The 20279-nt window shown below is 38.3% G+C and overlaps 1 protein-coding gene across 1 annotated transcript in view; it reads left to right on the top strand.

Annotated features, from left to right (window-relative positions):
- LOC113982944 (protein eyes shut homolog) overlaps positions 1-20279 on the top strand; it is a gene marked incomplete at its 3' end in the record, with an annotated part of 505234 nt that overhangs the window by 422123 nt on the left and 62832 nt on the right. Inside the window, exons 31-33 of the mRNA XM_039383315.1 lie at positions 9065-9189; positions 12607-12731; positions 19135-19387. Of these exons, the coding sequence (XP_039239249.1) occupies positions 9065-9189; positions 12607-12731; positions 19135-19387 (503 nt within the window). The remainder of the gene's footprint in view (positions 1-9064; positions 9190-12606; positions 12732-19134; positions 19388-20279) is intronic.

Genomic DNA, 20279 nt, shown 5'->3' with positions numbered 1-20279 from the left:
AATAAAACTCTTGAACAAGTTTGTCAAGTTCCCTTACCCCTTCTCCAATGACTTCTTCCAGAATCTAAAATAATTTATCTTCTTATGTAGCATAATTTTCAGAAGTAAAGCAATTGAGGGGTGTTTCAGATTTGTCTAAATTTAGTGTTTTGATCAATAATCTTTGAAACAAGAGTCTAAGAAGTTGAGTTTATGTTAAAGTAGGAGGAACTCTGGAAATCAGCAGACATTCAGGAAGACCTTTCCTCAGATGTGTTCTGATTCATAAATAGATTCCTCTGCTGCTCTTTTAGTGTTAATATAAAAAAAAATATAATTGGTACTTTGATTTGGAAACTGATGTCATTGATGTTCTTGGGTTTGATCTGACGAACTCCAAACTAATGGAAAAATAATTACTTCCTTCTCTCAGTCTAAGTTCTGCTAATTCTTTGCAAGAAGTATGTGTTTATTATTGATTGATAAATCCAGATTCCAAAAAAAAAAAATTAAGGTATCCCTTTTTTTTTAATTTGGTAATTTTCCCTGCTACACTTGCAATTTTAATTATTTTATTTGATATAATGAAGAGCAGGAGTGCAGACCTGTGATCATTCTCCTATGTGCTACATTAGATTGTTAAATATTATATATAAAGCAAGGATGTTTCTCATTACTTACAATTAGCTGGGGTCTGATCCATTTTTATAGCCAGTCTTGGGGTAGGATGTCTACAGCACTGAGACAGAGATACTTAAATCAGGCAGGTGGTATTTTCTCTGACCTTTGTTTGCTAAAATATCAATAACATTACAATTTCCTGTAGTTCTGTAAACTTATCAATATCATAGTAGCAAATGTTTAAACTATGATTTAAAATTACTAAATCTGTGAATATTTCTTATGACCTGGTTAGTCCTTCCTAAACACAGGTTGGTAAAACGCATATAGATAACACTCACTGTCTTTCTGTATCTATATAACTTTCTTTGATTATAGATCGATACTTCATTATATAAATAGGCAGCCCCTTAGACTGCTATGCCCTTGTCCTGAATGAGTCATCTTTATATTAGTTTGAACTGTGTAGCTAGGCCATCTTCAAGCTTGCAAATTGCTTTTATACTTAGTCCATTACAGACCTGTGCTCCAGACCCTTTCCTGCCAGTTCCTTGATTCTGTGTATTGTCTCACTTACTCTGTTTAAATGTCCTGGCTGTTTTTTGCAAAAAGAAAAGGCCTTCAGTGCATAATTATTTTACTGAATCAAAGTACAAAGTCCTGTGAGGCAGGAACAAAGAGCAGCTTCTGTGAACCCGTAATGAAAATCATCTTAATAATGCTAGAATTCTTTATCTGTCAAAATAAATCTTCGCAACTGTTTTGGGTTTGTGTGGCAAGGATTTTTATGTCTGACAGAGCTAATACCAGATGGCTCCAAGATAGATCCACTGCTGGCCAGGGTCGAGATCATCAGTGACAGTGGTTGCACCTCTGGGAAACGTATTTAAGTTGGGGGGAAAAAGTCTGCTGCAGGCAGAACAGTAGTGAGAGAGAGGATTGAGACTATGTGAGAGAAAAAACTATGCAGACACTACACCATCATACGGTGTTGTTCAGGACCCAGGCAGCAGTGGTTTATTACTGCTACCCAATGACTGAATCTTCCCAATAATCTGCAACCACTTGTGACATCAAGTACGAGAGAAAAGTACAAACCTCTGAATTTTTTTGCCAGCTAGCTCTATAAGCAAAACAATCTTCATGTCATCAAGGCTTAACATGACAATTTGTTATCTCAGGACTTTGGGGAACGGTGAGAGTGCAACCATCATGTTATGGAGTCATCTGGTGAACTTCTTAAACTGAACATCTCAGTGAAAGTAAACTTTGAAGATCCAACTGTAAGAAGTACAACTTCTTTAGAAGAATAGGGCTGGAAGTTATATATGCGTTATCACTCCCAACACCCTCCAGAAGTGCAGGGGTACAGGAAAGGAAGAGAAAGTCTAAGGTAGATTAGCTCTAGTTACTGGAGACCGACACTGAGGATGAGGAAATTAGTATTACAAGCACATACAGTCTATGACCCAGAGTTTTTGCTTTTTTAGACTTTCAGATGAAATGGGCATAAAAAAAGTCATGGTCCTAATACAGCATTGACTAGGGTACCAGCTCTTCCTAGCTCCAGATGGCCAGTGCCTCGGCAACTTTGTCACTCAAAGGGCAGGGCTTGACCCTTCTCTTCTTTCTCTTGATACCTTTTTGTCTTTTGTCACAGAAATAAAATTTCAGAACACACACTTTTTAAAGTTTACTTCCCTTTTCTTCAGTGACTCTCGTGTGTTCAAAGGTGTCTGCTGTTCTGATCTTTGCATTTTCCTACTCTAAACATTCCCAGCCTCTTGTTCTGTTTCCATTCTTACTCTCTCTTAAATGTCCCATCTGTTCTCTCTCAAGTTTTATATTCAGTAAAATAATTGTTGACAAGCAAACTAATCTGTATAATATATACATTATTATATATTCTGTGTTCACATCAGCCAGTAGCCCAAAGCATAAGCATAAAGAGAAAGCACCTTTAAAATGATCAGCGAACCTTATTCCTGATTTAGGAATTAATTACATTTTGGAAATGTCTAAATGTTATAGTTACACTTCAGGACCGTTTTGACTCACAGGTTTCTTAGATGACTAGGATTTAATTTAGGTGTAATATAGGTCTTACCAAATAGGTGGAAATTGGCCACTGATTCTAAGCCTGTGTATATACAAGGTTGTTTAGACACTTAGAGGTATGGCTGCTCCTCTAGTTTCAGTTTTTCATTGTGATACTTAATATCATCATCATCATCATGGCTAGGCTTCGCGAACGAAGATTTGGGAGGGGCTCTACCCACGTTTGTTACAAGTGCGCTGGTGGATAAAAAGGCCAATATGAGATAGGCACATCTGGTTGCAAAAGGTACAGCAGAAGGACTCCTTAGGTGCTAAATTCTGCAAGGCACAATTCTTTCTGTGTTGCCTTTTCTCCTCAAGAGTGATCCTGCGTGTGTTCTCAGAAGCATCAGCAGTGTTATAGATGGTGTGTCTCCAGACCTCCTGACTGGAGGCCAGAGTAAATCAGTTATGTTGATCAATATGGCCAAGGCTGAGATGTTGTTTCAGGGAGTCCTTGTATCTTCTCTTCGGGGCTCCTCTCATGTGGCAGCCAGTGGCAAATTCACCATAAAGCAAGATCTTAGGGAGGCAGTGGTCCTTCATCCTTGAGTCATGCCCTGCCCAGCACAGCTGTGTTCTCAGCAACATGGCCTCAATACTTGTGACTGCTGCTTGTTCTAGAACAGATGTATTGGTCACAAAATCTGACCAGTGGATGTTTAAGATTGTGCGGAGGCAGCGTTGATGGAAGCATTCTAGGAGTCGCAGGTGGTGGCAGTAGATGACCCATGATTCAGATGCATATAAGAGAGTAGACAGCACAATGGCTCTGTAAACACTGATCTTGGTACTTTTCTTCAGGTGTTTATTTCACCAAACTCTTTTATGAAGCTTTCCAAAGGCACTATATGCCTTTGCTAACCTGTTGTCTATTTCTCCGTCAATCTTACCATCTGAGGAGATGAAGCTACCTAGGTAATTAAACTGCTGGACTGATTTGAGCTCTGATTCACGAATGGTGATATGGGGATGATGGAAGGCTTCCTGAGGTGCTGGTTGATAGAGAACTTCTGTCTTCTTTAAGCTGACTTCCAGCCCAAAGAGCTCAGCAGCATCTGCACAGCAGAATGTTAAACGCTGCAGAGCTGCTTCTGTGTGGGCGACAAGGGCGGTGTCATCAGCATAGAGCAGCTCCCGGACAAGATGGTTTAAGGTCTTGGTGTGGGCCTTCAGTCGCCTTAGGTTGAAGAGGCTTCCATCAGTATGGTATCAAATGTAGATACCGTCCTGATCCTCAAGGTCTGCCGTGGCCCTTCGTAGCATCATTCTGAAAAAGATTGTGAATAGGGTTGGTGCGAGAACACAGCCTTGTTTCACACCATTAGTTATTAGAAAGGGCTCAGAAAGTGCATCACCATAACTGACTTGGCTGTGCTGATCCTCATGAAGTGAGATGATCATTTTAAGGAACTTGGGGGGACAACCTAAACGTTCCAAAATCTGCCATAGACCTTTTCTGCTCACAGTATCGAAAGCCTTGATGAGGTCGACAAAGGTTACATAGAGACCTTTGTTCTGTTCCCTACACTTCTCTAGCAGTTGTCTGAGAACAAATACCATGTCTTTGGTGCTCCTGTTGGCTCTGAAACCACACTGACTTTCAGGTAGAATTCCTTCTGCTATAGTGGATATTAGTCTGTTCAAGGGTAGTCTTGCCAGGATTTTGCCAGCAATGGAGAGCAGAGTAATACCACAGTAATTTGATCACTCTGATTTAATTCCTTTCTTCTTATACAAAGTGATACTGACTGCATCACGAAGGTCTGATGGTAGTTCGCCTAGTTCCCAACAGCACACCACAAACTCATGCAATTTAACATGGAGTGCAAGGCCCCCATGTTTCCAGACTTCAGGTGGAATTCCATCAACCCCAGCTGCCTTGCCGATTTTCACCTGCTGTATGACCTTGAGGGTTTCTCCTAAAGTGGGAGCAGTATCCAATTCATACTTTACCAGTTGTTGTGTGATGAACTGAATTACTGAGTCTTGGACTACATGGCTAGTACTGAAGAGAGTCTGAAAGTGTTCAGACCATTGATTCAGAGTGGAGGTTTTGTCTTTCAGAAGCGTTTGACCATTGGCACTGAGTAGAGGGCTTTGGACCTGGTATGTAGGCCCGTATGCTGTTTTCGGGGCCTCATAGAATCCTTTGTGATCACCTGTATCTGCGCATAATTGAGTTTTTTCAGCTAGATTGATCCACCACTTGTTCTGTATGTCACAAAGTTTCTGTTGGAGCTTGCTGCATGCAAGACGAAAGGCTGTTTTTCTTACGTGACAGGATGGCAGTGCAAGGTGTGCTTGATGAGCAGTTCTCTTCTCCCTCAACAATTCCTGGATCTCTTGATTGTTTTCATCAAAACGGTCCTTGTTCTTCTTGAAGGAGAGCCCTAAGGATTCTTCAGAGGACTGCAAGATGCTGTTTTTTATATGGTGCCAGATTGTTTCAGGAGAGGCATCTGTAGAATCTGTGGAATGGTTTTTGAGCCTAGTTTGAAATTTGCCTGGAATTTGTCTCTCACTGTGGTTGATTGGAGATTGTTAACTTGGAGTCTCCTCCTTGGATACTGCTCCTTTTGGGTTTGAATTTAAGATTGAAGTTAAGTTTACAGTGCACAAGGCAATGATCTGTTTGACATTCTGCACTAGGCATCACGCAGGTATGGTGGAGATTGCAGACATCTCTCCATCGCACCAAGACATAATCAATGAGGTGCCAATGCTTAGATCTAGGATGCATCCAGGTTGTCTTCAGACTATTTTTCTGCTGAAAGGTAGTGTTAGTGATGGTGAGCTGTTGCTCTGCACAGAATTCTAGCAGAAGTCGACCATTATCATTGCAGTTTCCAACACCATGCTTGCCTAAAATTCCTTTCCAGGTTTCAAAATTCTTTCCTACTCTGGCATTGAAATCACCAAGGATAATGATCTTATCATCTGCAGGAAGCTTTTGGGTAAGGCGGTGCAGGTCGGTGTAAAATTTGTCTTTTTCGTCAGGGTCAGCTTGGAGAGTTGGGGCATATATACTAAAGAGGACAACGTGCTGCTTGTTTTGTAGTGGGAGGCATAAGGAGATAATGCGGTTAGAGTGACCTGTCGGCAGATTTTCGAGTTTAGGAACAATAGAGTTTTTAATCATGAAACCAACTCCTGAGAGAGTTTCAGCTCCGGGTTTACCTGACCAAAAGAGTGTGTAACCGGCACCATGTTCTCTAAGGCTGCCCTCCTTGTGAAGACGAACTTCACTGAGAGCAGCTATGTTGATGTTGAGACGTGTCAGTTCATGGGCAATTAGGGCAGAATGACGCTTAGGACATCCACTATTCACAGAATCAAGCATGGTTCTGATGTTCCAACATGCTAGAGTTAATTTAGGTACACCTTTGGAGGCAGGTGCGTGCCTTTATCTTTTGATCTTTGTGTGACCACATTTGTAGAAGATGCCTGTTGGCCACAGTTAACCAACCGGGTGAAGGGGGAGATGAGCTTTGTTTAGAACACCTTTTCTAGGCCCCTCTCCGGGTGAAGCAAACGGTGCTGTCTTTGAAAAGGCTGCTTGGACATTCAGAGTGCTGCCCAAAGAGACTGTCATCTCCGGTCAGTCTCTGACGACCAATATCCTGAACCACCTGCATGTGGGGTTGGGTCTGCGGCTTCCAGTGCACCTTTCACCTGCCGTTTCGACCCTCACCCGTCACTACAGGGCTTTGCAAATGTGGGTAAGGCCTTCGATCCTGCACAATGGATATTTTATGTGAGACGCAGTATGCATGGAACTGAACCCCCCCTTTAATCCTAAGGTTCATTGCTGGGGCCAAGCGAGCTTGGATGGTGGCAGCGAGGTCCTCAGGACGTAGAGTGACCTTAATTAGAGTGACCTTCTCTTAGATGGATGGCCTTACAGGGCTATGCGAGCTCCATCTGCCCCGGTTTGGGATTAGACTTGTCCTCCTAGGATGACTGCCAGAAGGCTAACGAGCATATTCAGCCCAAGGATGTATTGTATCTGACCCTACGGTTTTGACCTGTCTGGCATGGGCGACCCTACTGAAGGCATGTACCATCGCCAGCATAGCTCGCAACCACAAAGGGGTACACAGGCTTCATTCCTATTAAAACGATTAGGGCAAGTCTTTCACTTCCTACTTTTCTGCCACCTATCTATATTCAATCCTAAGGAAATACCCAGGAACAACCCTTTGTCCTGACCAGAACATACCAAACCTGGGCAGTAGCCGCAGGTGAGCCAAAACCAAACAAATGAACAAACATTCCGGCCCCCATACCCACTCAAGGCTCGAGTACTTCTCAAGGCCCTAACCTGGCCGAGACTCCCAATGCCCCAGAAGAAACCATTATCCACCCTGACCTTATCCTCCCCCCACTCTGTTGCCTCATGTCTTCCCATGCACCGCTTACCTGCAACACTTCATGCAGGGCTGCCCTGCCCGCCCTCCTGTCAGTCTGAGGACCCCCACAGCCCGCCCGGAACCCTTCCCCTCCCCCAGACTGGACCGGCAAACCTCTGTGTGCTCCGAGGCCTCCGCTCTCCTCTCCCACGAGGGTGCAAAGCCACGCCAGTGAAGCTCTCCCTCTCCTTTCCACCACTGGGGGCGGCCCTGCATGGCCCCGGGGGCAGCCCCGCTCCACACAGAGGTTCCAGTGGGGGGGGAGGAGGGTGGGGCCACACAGAAGTTCCAGCGGGTGATACTTAATATAGGTGCTATTGAAACTGTGCTTCTCACAACCAGGGCAAGTGCCCGTTAGCTTCCTGCAGGACATTTATAAACCCTTGTATTCATAGTAGAAGATAGAGCTTCCATTTCAGATGAGATTAGTAGGAAGTGAGGAATGATTGCAAAATAGAAAGTTTGCAAGTATAATTTCATCATAATTTGCAGATAATGCCAGATGCAGGTTAAAAATGGCAAAGAACTGGCTCCTACAATTAGGAGTGATAGTAATGCCTCTGTGATGACATATTTAAGAACAGAAGGTTGTTGCTCTGTGAAGAATTAAAGCCAGGGAAGAGCACAGTGAGAACACGTGAACAACAGTGTAGACCAAGGTCAGTGCAGAAGGAGGGGGGGCCTAGAGGTGATTGGTCCCAGGAGAGTTCCCCCTGAGGGACCAATTGGAGCTGTTCTTTTTTGCTCCTGTGAAAATTAGATATCAACAACAGCCGGAAGCTGTTGGCAGAGTGTGTGAGAGCGTGTAAGAGAGAGAGAGAAGCTGGAGGGGTGGATGGGGCCCAAATTCTAATTACCCAGAGTGTATTTCATATAAAATAAAAAAAATGTGCTCAAACAAAGCAAAAATAAACCAAAACATAATTACTGATACATAGTGTATCAGTACGTCCTTCAGGGTGTGTTAGGCATACCTGTTTCATGGTCCATCCTCCTTCCCTTTTGCTTCAGGGTCTGGAAAGCTTAAGGTAGACACTGCAGGCACCTCATTCTAATGATATGTTTTGTATTCACACCTTAAGGAGTAGGTGACATGACTGTTTGAATTTACTCAAAGGTAATTTGTTTATGTACTCATCTTTCTCTAAGCAGGGCATAAACTTTTATGCTTTTCATTAGAGCAAAGACAACACAGAAGATGTGCACCACCCAGTTACTAACAGGAGTTTTTGAATACATCGTCTCGTGAAATATATCTATGTATAACGCATCTCAAAATAGTACATGTAAATACCATTATGGGACCCTGTTTTTCAGAACATATTTACGTATATCAGTAAAACTGTGCAAGGATGTGTTTCAATAATGAGATTAGTAGAATTTCTGAACTTCATTAAAGGTCTTGTGAGTATTGTATGTTGAAATTATATAGAACTGTTTTGATATCAATTATCCCTTAGAATTTACAACCACAAAACTACAGAAGAGTTTTTTCAAGATGACTAATATTTGATATCTAGAATGATAATGAAATCATTGTCCCTGAAGGTTATCTTTTATGCTGTAGTTTACATAGTGCAATATTTGTCAACAAGCAATTTTTACAAACATAGACTGCAGTTACTTAGCTAAACTATTTCAGTAGGTATACATTAAGAAAGGTTTGTATTCAGCTTGCTAAAACCAGTAAACTGTAATTGAGACTGTTATGTTTGATTATGATCCAGATGTGAAATTCGTGGATGGGTTTTGCCATCATAAATTCCCTAAAAGACCACCATAGGTTGCAACACAAAACTTGGAAGAGTTCCAGTAAAATACTCCTCAAAACAAAAGGGAATTTATGGGATTGTGTCTTGTTAATGCACATACATTAGACACATTGTTTCCACACAAGGTATATTTTATACGATGTTTATGCACAGTATAACATTTTTGGATGTTGTTTGCTTCAGGTGTCTTGCTGGATTTTCTGGACAGTTTTGTGAAATAGAAGTTAATGAGTGTAATTCATCACCTTGTCTACATGGCTCAACCTGTGAAGATCACATCAATGGATACACTTGTAAATGTACACAAGGTAATTGCTATGTGACAGAGCAGTCTTAAACAATGACAGTTTTTAATTATCAGTGTTAATACTGAGAAAAATTGTTAAATCATATCAAGCTCTTTTTTTGTATTTAACATATAAGGTACAAAAAGATTAACTATCTCTTTGGTAAGATTTTTGAATGAAATCTAAAGAGAATTAACTATTGCAATAAGCATGTTCGAAGGGCTTAAAACTAAAACCAGCTCACTGAGTTAGCCAGAAGAATGACCTAGAGCTAGGTTTATTTTTTATGATCTTTTCTAATGTAACTTACCAAGCACTCAAGTAGGCACTGTTTAATGGCTAGGTAATTTAACTACTTATAAAATAAGACTAAAAAAGAAAATTGAAAAGAAAATCAGAACATTTTACCTATTACTATTGTTGTTATTGTTAATAATAATAATAATATTGCTCTTATTATTATTGTTGCTGTAAGACGTATCATGCTTATGTCCACTGGCAGGGATTAAAAGGAATTTTTTGAACTATTACAAATAGAATGAAAAAAGGCACTTTCTTAAAAAGTGGGAGCTGTTTTCTTATGGTGACATAGATCAACTAAAACAGATCTGGTGACTTAGGAAAGTATAAGAGATTTAGCATCTATTCAAAAGCAAAAGTCACAGTCAGCCTGCATTGTCACACAATCACAAATTTAATCTATTCTGGACTACTCACAGTCTCCTGTCATTTCTATTAACAAAAAGCCTTTTGGCAACATAAGTAGTATTTCTGGTCCATATCCATAAGCAGCATTCTGCTCCACGTGTTACTATTAAATTAAGAATTTTATGAGTACCTACCTCTGAAACTTTAGTTTTTCAGTTTAAGTCTATTATTTACTATTGTACAGACCAACACTGCTGAATAATTTCTTTGATAGTATGGACACAAGATTTCTTATTTATTATTTTAGAGATTATTTAGAAATATTCTGAATTATATTATTCTGAGTGATTCTATTAACTCCTGATATCTTCATGCACCTGATCTACTTACTTCCTTTGTACTGAAGTGTGTTCACCTTCTTGGTTAGAATTTACAAGTGAAAAGATCTTGCAAAACTCTCCTGAAGTCAAGTGACCATATATATATATCACAGTTTTCTGCAGTCTTTCTAGCAATCTGTTCATATAATTTCTATTTATACTTGTTCTACATTTTAAAAAAAAGCATATAGGGAATTGAATAATAACATATTTTATTTTTTTTTTCAGTCTGAATTGTCCCTAATGCAGTATGTAAAACTGCAAAACATATGTAAGAGAATTTTTTTTAAGAAAAGTATGGAAAATATTGAAGCAAGAGAGAGCATGTGTGTAATGAGAGCCAATTTGGCAGTTTATTCATTTGTTTAATTGATACTAAGGAATGATACTCTGATACGTAAGACCTAAATCCAAGTATCTTTGGCTTACTGGAGCCTGATTATGTTTAGGACTAACTTGCTTAAAGCTTAATACTTTCATAGCAACTTTTTTAACATCAAGGAGATACTCGATGATTCAGAAAAACTCTATACTCCTGATTTATGAACCAATGAGTGAAAAATTTCTGAACTTTACCATACAGAAGGTCAAATTCGTGATAATAAAGACCCCTTCTGATCTGAAAAGTCACAGTCATGACCTATCTTCAATACGATATATTTGTTTCCCTCTCAGCGTAGTCACACAATGGAAATTCCACATGGATTAAACTGTATGTTCTCTCACTCTACCTGGTACTGCATATGGCCATACACCCCTTCACCAATACAGATGACTTAAAAACTTAAAAGATGTGGTTTTTAGTCAGTACAGTGCCTCATACAGAATACATTGCCAATTTCATTTTTTTTCTCCTTTTTAAACCTTATTAAAGTAATACTTTAAATATATTTGTATATAGGCATTCAAAAATTGCTTGCTAGCCAAGAACTGTCATTGCTGTCTCTATGCAACTCTACGTGACAATTTGGTATAAGTAGGAGAAGCTTCTCTGGGGCTTGGAACTCACTCCTGAAGCTAACATGTTTTAAACGCCTTCCAACCCAAACATGAGCTGCCTTTCCTTTATATTCCATTTAAAAATAGCATTTATTAGTAGGGGTGAAAAATCTCTACATTATTTCTTGACCAGGGAAAGACATAGTGAAGGAACCATATGCATTAAGAAGATACATAATTTTTATATATCTTGCTTCTTTTAATTAATATGGTATTTGCAAATGTTATTTGAGTCTCTGAAACAGCTGAGAAGGTGAGAAGGTTACAGCTCAGGAAAGGAGTGAATTTGGAGAGGCTGGGGAACCTTTGGGAGGAATAGCTTTTTGGAAAGTTGCACAACTGAAGAAAGAGATTGAAGAAAAATTATCATCTGGAGATAGAAAGTAGAAATAGTTATTAAAAAATCTATTTGCAGGCTACTACTTTTCCCATATTATAGGTCTTGGATTTGTCTTCTAAGCTTCACCTATAGAAATATGGGGCTGGGATTGAGGATTTTTTGATCTGTAAAGGCAACTATGGGAAAGAACTTTCCACAAGGTAGATAGTCTGATATACTCTGCAACGGATTCCCTGTTGCAATTTAATAAAATGGAACAGGGATGGTACCAAGACAAAAATAGGAACAAGGCAGATGATTACAGCTTCCCGAAAACCTCCAGAGAACAAAGTGAAGCATGTGGTGACAGCATGTCATACCAGGAAAGGGAATTGATTTAGCTCTGACAAATGCATTCTGTAATGGATCATGAATTTTGTCAGCTATTGTCCCATAGAATAATAGATACATATTCAGGATCTGTGGCTGCAGCTTCAGGCTGTTCAGGTGAGGAAGCAGCATGGAGAGATGTAAACTCTATTCTAACAGCGTCTCAGGGAGCTCAAAAGCAACATCAGCAGCCATTGGAACTAATAGCAGGCACATGGATGAAGTCTTTAGCTGGGCAGGCAGGTAGATCCATTTGATGCCTTCTCGGAAGCAAAGGCTGAACAGGGGCTACTAGATTTGTATTAGCTGAGGACTGCTAGGGGGTTTATGGGTCTATTGGGTTTTCTTTGTTAGTTCGTTTAGAAATAGGAAAATTTAATTGGAGAAAAAAACCCAAATCTGTAGTGGGAGTATCATGGCAGAAAGTCTGTGTTCTTCAATAACTAGCCATATTTTACAGAATTCTGGGTTTGTGTTTACCTAGCAAATTTACTGCTTCCAGTTTGGCATAACTTCCAAGGAGCAAGTTCAAGACAGGCTCAAATTACATGGTCTAAACCACAGCTTCCAGATGAGTATTTGGCCTCTCATTTATGGGGTGTGCTTAGTGGTAAAGGAGATCTGAATAAGAAATGCATATTAATAAAATTGCCAGTAATCTGACTAATGGGGTTTGTTTTTCTTTTTTTTTTTTTCTGACAGGATGGGAAGGCCTCCATTGTGAGTTGGATGTTGATGAGTGCATATCCAACCCCTGCATACATGGTATCTGTGTTCAGAAAGAACCTAGCTTTGGTTATTCCTGTTTTTGCAAGCCAGGATTTGTGGTGAGATGCTGAAATTTTTTTTTATTCTTTCCTTAACCTGATTATTCATTGTTGCACAGAAAATAATGTAATCCCTTTCTCTTTAACCTCACTCAGATAAAACTCAACCCTTCTAAGTATTTTGGTTGTTGTTTATTTTATTTGTTTTACTACAGAAGCTCTGATGTTCTGGAGAAGTAGTTACCCAATATCAACAAAAAATGGAAAAATGTGATATGTAATGTCTTTGTTAGTCATCCATGTTAATTTTTAAACTCTTATTAATTTTTAATACATAATGATTAATATTTTTATCTCGCAATTAATGTTTTTACATATTCAGGTAACTCACAATTGACAGGTATTTTGAAAACGAGTTCCCTGAAACTAAATCAAAAAATTCCTTTGAATGCTTGACCTTGTGTGGCTTAGTTTTATGTTTTTCTATAATACTTTGAGAGTGGCTAAATGCCAGCACTGTATTTAACTAAAGTTGAAATTTCCATACTACCACCATTTTTCTTATGACAGTTCTTTCTGTACTTGAAGGCACGCAATTGGTTCCTACAATTTGAACTTGTGCTTTACCTCGTCACAGTTCAAGCTTAGTTTAATAATACTATTTAATAGTTTGAGATAAGTAACAAGAAGAGAAAGGAGTACATGATTTTTAATTTTTTTTCTTACTTCAGAAATTCTTATCTCTACTACTCCAAGCTTGAAATGTTTATTTGAATATCTTTTCTTTATAAATTATGGCAGTGATGCTTGGTTTATTATCTATGCACCACGTATGTGGTATATTTACATCTGTAAAATAGAAGGAACAGAATATTGCAAGTAAGATTCATATTTACTTTCAGAGTGACTCTGCAACGGAGTCAAAAAAGAAAATTAGTAACTTTTCAGATGCTAGCAAGTTTCAAGGCTTCTTTCTACAGTAGAAGATTCTTATTTACTGTCAGAGAGGGAAAAAAATTACTGATGCAATGAAGTGGAAAAGTTTTTTTAAAAAGTGAAAAATACTTCTGTCTTCAGCTCTTTTCAGGTGCCATATTAATCTGTGCCCCATGTCCATTGTCTCAAGGAAATCCCCAGTACATACTAGCACGTGTCGAGGAGGACAAGGGTCATGCAGGCTGCTCCACAGGAAAAGACAGGACAGGAGCCAGGGATAGCAGCGAGATAGGCAAGGGCAATGATCTTATAGGAAAGAGCTGAAGTCTCCCAGAACCCAAACAATGATAGCAAAACAAGACCAGTGACAAAAGGTAATTTCAGACGTCCAGACAAATTCATGATCATGGAGCAGGTCTAATGTTAAGCCAGGAAGTCACAGAAGCAAGGTAAGATAAGGATCAGCAAAGTACTGGGCTTACTGTAGTGGACTTTAGTTTCATTGTAAGATCAGTGAAGGACCAAGAGCAAGGACCTGAGCTTAATGTGGCTCCTGAGCTCAGATATGAAGGGCCCTGATGAGAAATCTCACACGTTTCTCACAGTTTAGCTGTTTTCACCGCAGGCTGATCCAAAGTTACACAGCTGCACCAAATCAGACCTTGAGCACAGGGAACCAATGAAGGAAAAGGTTTTAGAGATGGATTGCAGAAAATGATGAGGCTGATTAAGGTCTTTGCAACAATATGTGCAATTCTAAAATACCAGAAGACACTTGTGTTAATGCTTTTATCACAGGACATTTCTAAGGCGTTCTTCACACACACCTCTTAAACATTCAGAGTGGAACTTCCAATACTAAACAAACTTCATACCCAGTGGCTCATCACCAGCAAATGGTGAAAGGGCTGTCTTTGTGTGGTATAAACACAGCACCAAATAATGGAAACCTTTATAGGTAATGAAACCACGATACGTTCAGGAAGTTTACATTTGCTTGCAGAATAAGAGATTAGGAATTCCTTAAGTCTGCATCCACATTAGCCACAATCCAAAGTGTGGAGAAAGGATTCAATGTAACCTTCATTAATCTCAATATCATGATAAGTCTCAGATAAATGATAAATATGTCTGAACCCAGAAGAGGGAAAACATCTCTATATTTTCTTTTGTTTGAGCTAGGACTCACTTCCAGTGTTAATGTAAATGAGAAAAAGTAGAATACCCCCTTATTCTAGAGTTAGAGACTATCAGTTTCTCTACTTGCCTATAATGCAAAATCATGATTCTGGGACCAGTAAGTTTTTTATGTAAGGTATCCCTGTAGAATTGACACAGAAAGGATTTTGTGGAGGCAGAGATTTTCTCTAAATAAAGTAGATTTTACTCAAATTCCTCTGGAGAATTATAGAGGGAAGATAAAGGTCATTTTGAATATGGCAGTGGATTCATATCTCTCTTGAACTGGGGAATTCAGAACTGGATTTATTATTCCAGATGTAGCCTCACCCATACTGAGTAGATGTGAGGGATAAACTCCATCAACCAGGGGAGAATGATTTTCCTATTGCAGCCCAGGATTTTGTCAGTCTTTGCTATAAGTGCATATTGCTGCCTCGTGCAGTTTGTCATCCACCAAGACCCCTTTGCGCTTCTCTCCAAAGCCATTTTCTAGTGTGTCAGCCCCGAGCATGTACTGATGCAAGGAGTTATTCCACCCCAGGTGCAAGACTTTACATTTCTCTTTACTGAGTTTCCTGATGTTCCTGTTGGCACACTTCAGCCTCTTGAGGTCAGTATAAATGTCAGCAAACTCATTTGGTATTTCAACAGTTCCTCCCAATTTTGTAACACATGAAACCTTGCTGAGGGTGCCCTCTGTCCTATCTTCCAGTACTGAAGACTTTAAGTAGTGCAGAACCTAGTATGAAATCTTGGGATACACCATTAATTATTGGCATCGGGCATGACTTCCTGCTGCTGTTCACTAAACACAGCCCTTTGAGCGTGGCAGTTCAGTGTTTTCAGTCCCTCTCACTGTCCACTCATCCGCGGTTTGTCAGCTTGTCTATGAGGAAGTTAGGACAGATAGTGTTGAAAGCCTCACTAAAGTCAAGATAGACAACATTCACTGCTTTCCTCTCATCCACTAAGCCATTCATCTCTTCATATAGGGTTATCAGCTCGGTAAGGCACTTTCCCCTTCGTAGCTCCATGTGAACTATTCCTGATCACCCTCTTGTCCTTCCCATACCTAAAAATGTTTTCCAGGTGTCACTGACTTTCTTCCCAGGAACTGAAGTAAGGCTGACTGGCCTTTGGTTCCCTGGATCTACCTTGCTTTTCTTGAGCACAGGACTGACACGTGCTTTGTTCAAGCCACCGGGAATGTTTCCCTGTTTCAGTGACTCTTTGCCCACAATTTTGTAAAGTCTGTATTTTACCATAAAGGCTTGGTAGGTTAAAAATGGATTTTAATAATCTGACTAAATTTACTGACAAGCTATCCTGAGAAGAAAAAGACTATCTCATAAGAATGAATACTATTTTTGTAGGGTGCTTCTTACAGAGTACAATGAGTAACATTGATACTTCCCACAGACCACAGCAACTGCTCTCTTTTTGTCTTCAAAAGCAGATTGGCATTCAAAACAATGTCAAGTGATGATGAAGGATATATCATTGGAGGGACATGGTCTTTTTATGTGGAAAACAGTCAGACCTCAAGTTAAAATAATCTAATTTTTTTCTTTAAATATTCATACTTATCCTAAATAAACCACTGTAATTGAGAAGATCAGTTATACATATTTTTTAGTATTTTTGTCTCACAAAAAGTCTTCTAAATGCCAAATAAAATCATCAGGAAGGAAGCTTAAAATCTATTTGTAGAAACTATTTTTTCAACTGATGCAAAATTTATTGGTACAAGTCAGTGTTGCATGACACTGTAGAGACCAAATTACAAATAAGTTCAAGGATGGAGTCCAGAAAGAAGATAGATTCACTGTTAGTCAAATTACTCTTCTAAATATTATCTTGGCTTAGGGAGTCCTTGATTTACTTATTGCCAGAAGTTAGAATGGTGTATTTGGTGAGTTATCAGATATAAACTCTACTTGTTTTCTTACCCAAGAATTCATTAATAGCTCACTGATGACAAGGCTAGATAGATATCTGAGCCATGGGGGCAGTTTTTCTATTAATACATAGCTTGAGCATTTAGTGTACAGTATGTTGCAGAACAAGCCCTTACAGAAGGAAAAGTAGTAAACCTGTGAAGTAGCTGGAATTTAAGATGTATCATCTTTTGCTTTTATTCCGTTATTCGTTGTTCCATCTTCAGTTCCTCAAATTCCAGTATGCTTTGGGAAGGCCACAGTGGAGAAAAAAAACATGGTGGGGAACTGCCCAGAAAAAATTTTAACATGCCTGTCTTCAGTGTGAAAGATAAGAAGTTGCATTCTAAATATTTCAAGAGATATATTTGTTAAGCTCTGATGGGGTTAGGCCCCTAACTATGAGTAAATGTGGAGTAGAAACAATGAAATTCCCAGAGAAATAAGTGTTCAAGGAATTCCAGCTACAGTATGTTAGATAAATCTTCTGTAGTCTTCTGTAGTCTATGTCTGTACTGCTACTTGAAGTATGGATCATATAGTATGGATCATGAAATCTCTCATCGATTTTGAGAAGAAAAGCATAGTTGGTGGTATTTGACATAGATGTTTACTTTTTAAGTGAAAACATCTATAGATATATAACTACTTTTAAATACAAATCTGCACAAGCTAAATGATTTTATCTGCCTGCATGGAAATTGTTAAAGCATTTACAGGCACTTTCAATGCTATCAAATTTATCTATGACTATTTAATGTACCCTTCATGCACAGTGGAGGTTATCCACATCTGCTTTGTTTCTATGAATCATAAAATCATAATAAAATGCTCTTCACCATTAACTGTAGTAGTCATAAAAATGTACTAATCTGTCACAAGGAAAGTAAGAATGAAACATAAATTTTATAGGATTAAGATTAAGAGTTTGCTCAAATTGATCATTTGTTCTGTGTGTGGAATTAGAAGAGAGAAAGGAAGAAATGTGTGGAAACTGACATATAAATTGGCCTGCTGTTCCTTTCTGTTTTGGAATACCGATCCAGTGAGTGATTTATAAGGTACCATGAATATACCAGATAACCCATCTACTTGCCACAACAAATTAAGAACTTGATTGAAACAAGCATGGATGTATCTAAATCATCAAAAAACCCTCAATTTATCCTCCTCTATTTTAAACAACAAATGATTTAAACTACTGGTATAAAAAGTAATTGCAGATTTTATGTCTACATTTTTGCCTGTCTCTCACTTGCCCCTCCTTTTTTTTTTTTAATATTATAAATGAATTTAGTAGAGTTGACAGAGATCTCAGAAAATGTAAATTGTCTCAAGTTCTGTGTAAATAATTAGTCAGCTAGACAAGCAAGACTAAACATCTTGTGAGATGGAAAGTGTGTAATGAGCACATGCCTCTTGAGCTCTAGAGAAGGCTTGAATCTTTTTATATGTGCCTCAGTTGCAGGAGAAGATTCAGCTGGAAATTATGTCATGATGATATGTTGTCAGACATGTATGTCTTTCAGGGATGGCACTGCGTGTATTTTAAACAGCTATCCAGATATGCAGGATCATTCTAGGACAGCTTTTAGCTCTATCTCTTCACATAACCTATTAGTTCATTGCAACAGAAGTGAAAATAAAATTAACTCAGGCCTGACTTCAGCATATATTTATTTCACACTTCAAGAATACATTTAATTAACATAATTATTGCTGCAAAAGAAATACATTATTTCTTGCCTTTTTTTCAGACCACTGAATATGAACATTTTTAGTTTATTACTAGGAAGGATATTTCAGGCTTTTCATGAATTGTTAGTCTTGATAAAAAATAGAAAATGAATGCCTGGTCCAATTTGAGACTGCCACTACATTTTTCCTTTTCTAAGCATTATCTCTAAGCATAATGTATTAGTAAGGTGCTGTGTGAGGATTTGGTAACAGCAGACAACAAAAAAAGAGCTACAATGTACAAAAATGAAAGAATATTAGTTTGTAAATCAGAGCAAACCACAGGTTTTTAAACAGCTAAGTCCATTGTACAAAGTTTTCTTTAACTACATGCTAACTAAAGTTGATTATTTTAACCAAATTTTTTATTACTGGTGACATTGTCCTTGATATTTGGTAATTACAAATCTGTGGGGAAATTATTTTTATTGATAATTTGTAGTAGTAAATTGTAATAGTAAATCAGAGTCAAAATAAAACTCTGTTAAAATTCAAAATATACAATTACATTATTAAATTAATTAAGGAATATTGCACTTTCAAAAGTGTAAAGAGCTTAACACAAGGAAATAACATTTTAGAATCAAAAGAAAGCAATAATTTTAAATAGATGACTATGAAATGCAAATTGCTTTCAAAAATGGCTTTTTTTTTTTTAAACTCTCTTTCAGGGACGAAGCTGTGAGCTTAATTATAATGATTGTCTTATACAGTCCTGCTCCACTGGGTTTATTTGTGTTGATGGAATAAACAATATCACCTGTTTACCTACTATGCCCCAAAGCAAGAAAACTGTCACTGAAGTGGCCAGAGTGTTTCCTTCTGAAATTTTAGACAATGACCTTCCATCAGCCCTGGCTGTGTCCATGGAACTTTGGTCTAAACATGTTTCTCCTGATTTTCATACAGGAGAGGTGTCCCAAGGTAAGTAAAAAGAGCTTCTGAGCAATGCGTATATAAAACTTCTTTCCTTGTTAATGCTTTTAAAATAGTAAGAACATTGGAAATGTATTAATTTTCTTCTTAGAAATGATTTTTTCTACTTCCTGTACTGCCTTCTATTTTTTTTCATTGGTTCCATCATCAGTTCTTAATTGCATTTATACATAATTGTAAAATTACTCTTTTCTCTCAAAAGAATTTTTCCCAGCATCTTATGCATCCAGTAAGGAAAATTGCACTTTCTCTTAGCTCGGTTTTTAGTTTGCTTTGCTATAGTGTACTATTTCATATGTCTCATATTGTGTTCAGTACTATTTGATCCTAATGCCAATCTTCTCTTCTTCCTTGGCTAGTCAGCAGCAGAAAGATAATTTACCAGGCTCCATGGGGACTTTAGTTCTTCTCTTCTAGTTCACATGTTTTCTGAGTGCTTGACCGAGTGTGCTTTTTCTGTGCATCTAGATGTTTTTTCACTAAAAATATCTGGGACAAACCTCTCATCTTCTCTGTCATTATAATTGCTTGTAGTGATATTTCTGGGAAGCCAAAAAATTGCGTATCCTGTTACTTTGGAAACATTTGCAGAAAATCAACAGTAATAGAAGTACAACATTTTATTATGAAGATTGTACCTTCAATGTGGCCTGTCCATTTTACTGAAGATAGCATTATAAAGATAGCACGTGTATAAGACATCCTTTCAGTTTCCTAATTTTTTGTTTATACACTCTATAAAAGTGATTTCTTGTATAAAAAATTAAACCAAAAGTCCCCTTTGATTTTTGTATGCGGTTTTTTTCTGGTTTTTGTTTTTTTTTTAATTCGGTATATGAGCTTTAGTGAATGTGTGATTTTGGTACAGAATATACCTAAA

This window comes from Pipra filicauda, unplaced genomic scaffold (genome assembly GCF_003945595.2).
Source record: "Pipra filicauda isolate LSUMZ 115617 unplaced genomic scaffold, ASM394559v2 scaffold303_size993520_pilon, whole genome shotgun sequence".
NCBI lineage: Eukaryota > Metazoa > Chordata > Aves > Passeriformes > Pipridae > Pipra > Pipra filicauda.
This window is presented reverse-complemented; position numbering and strand designations above follow the sequence as displayed.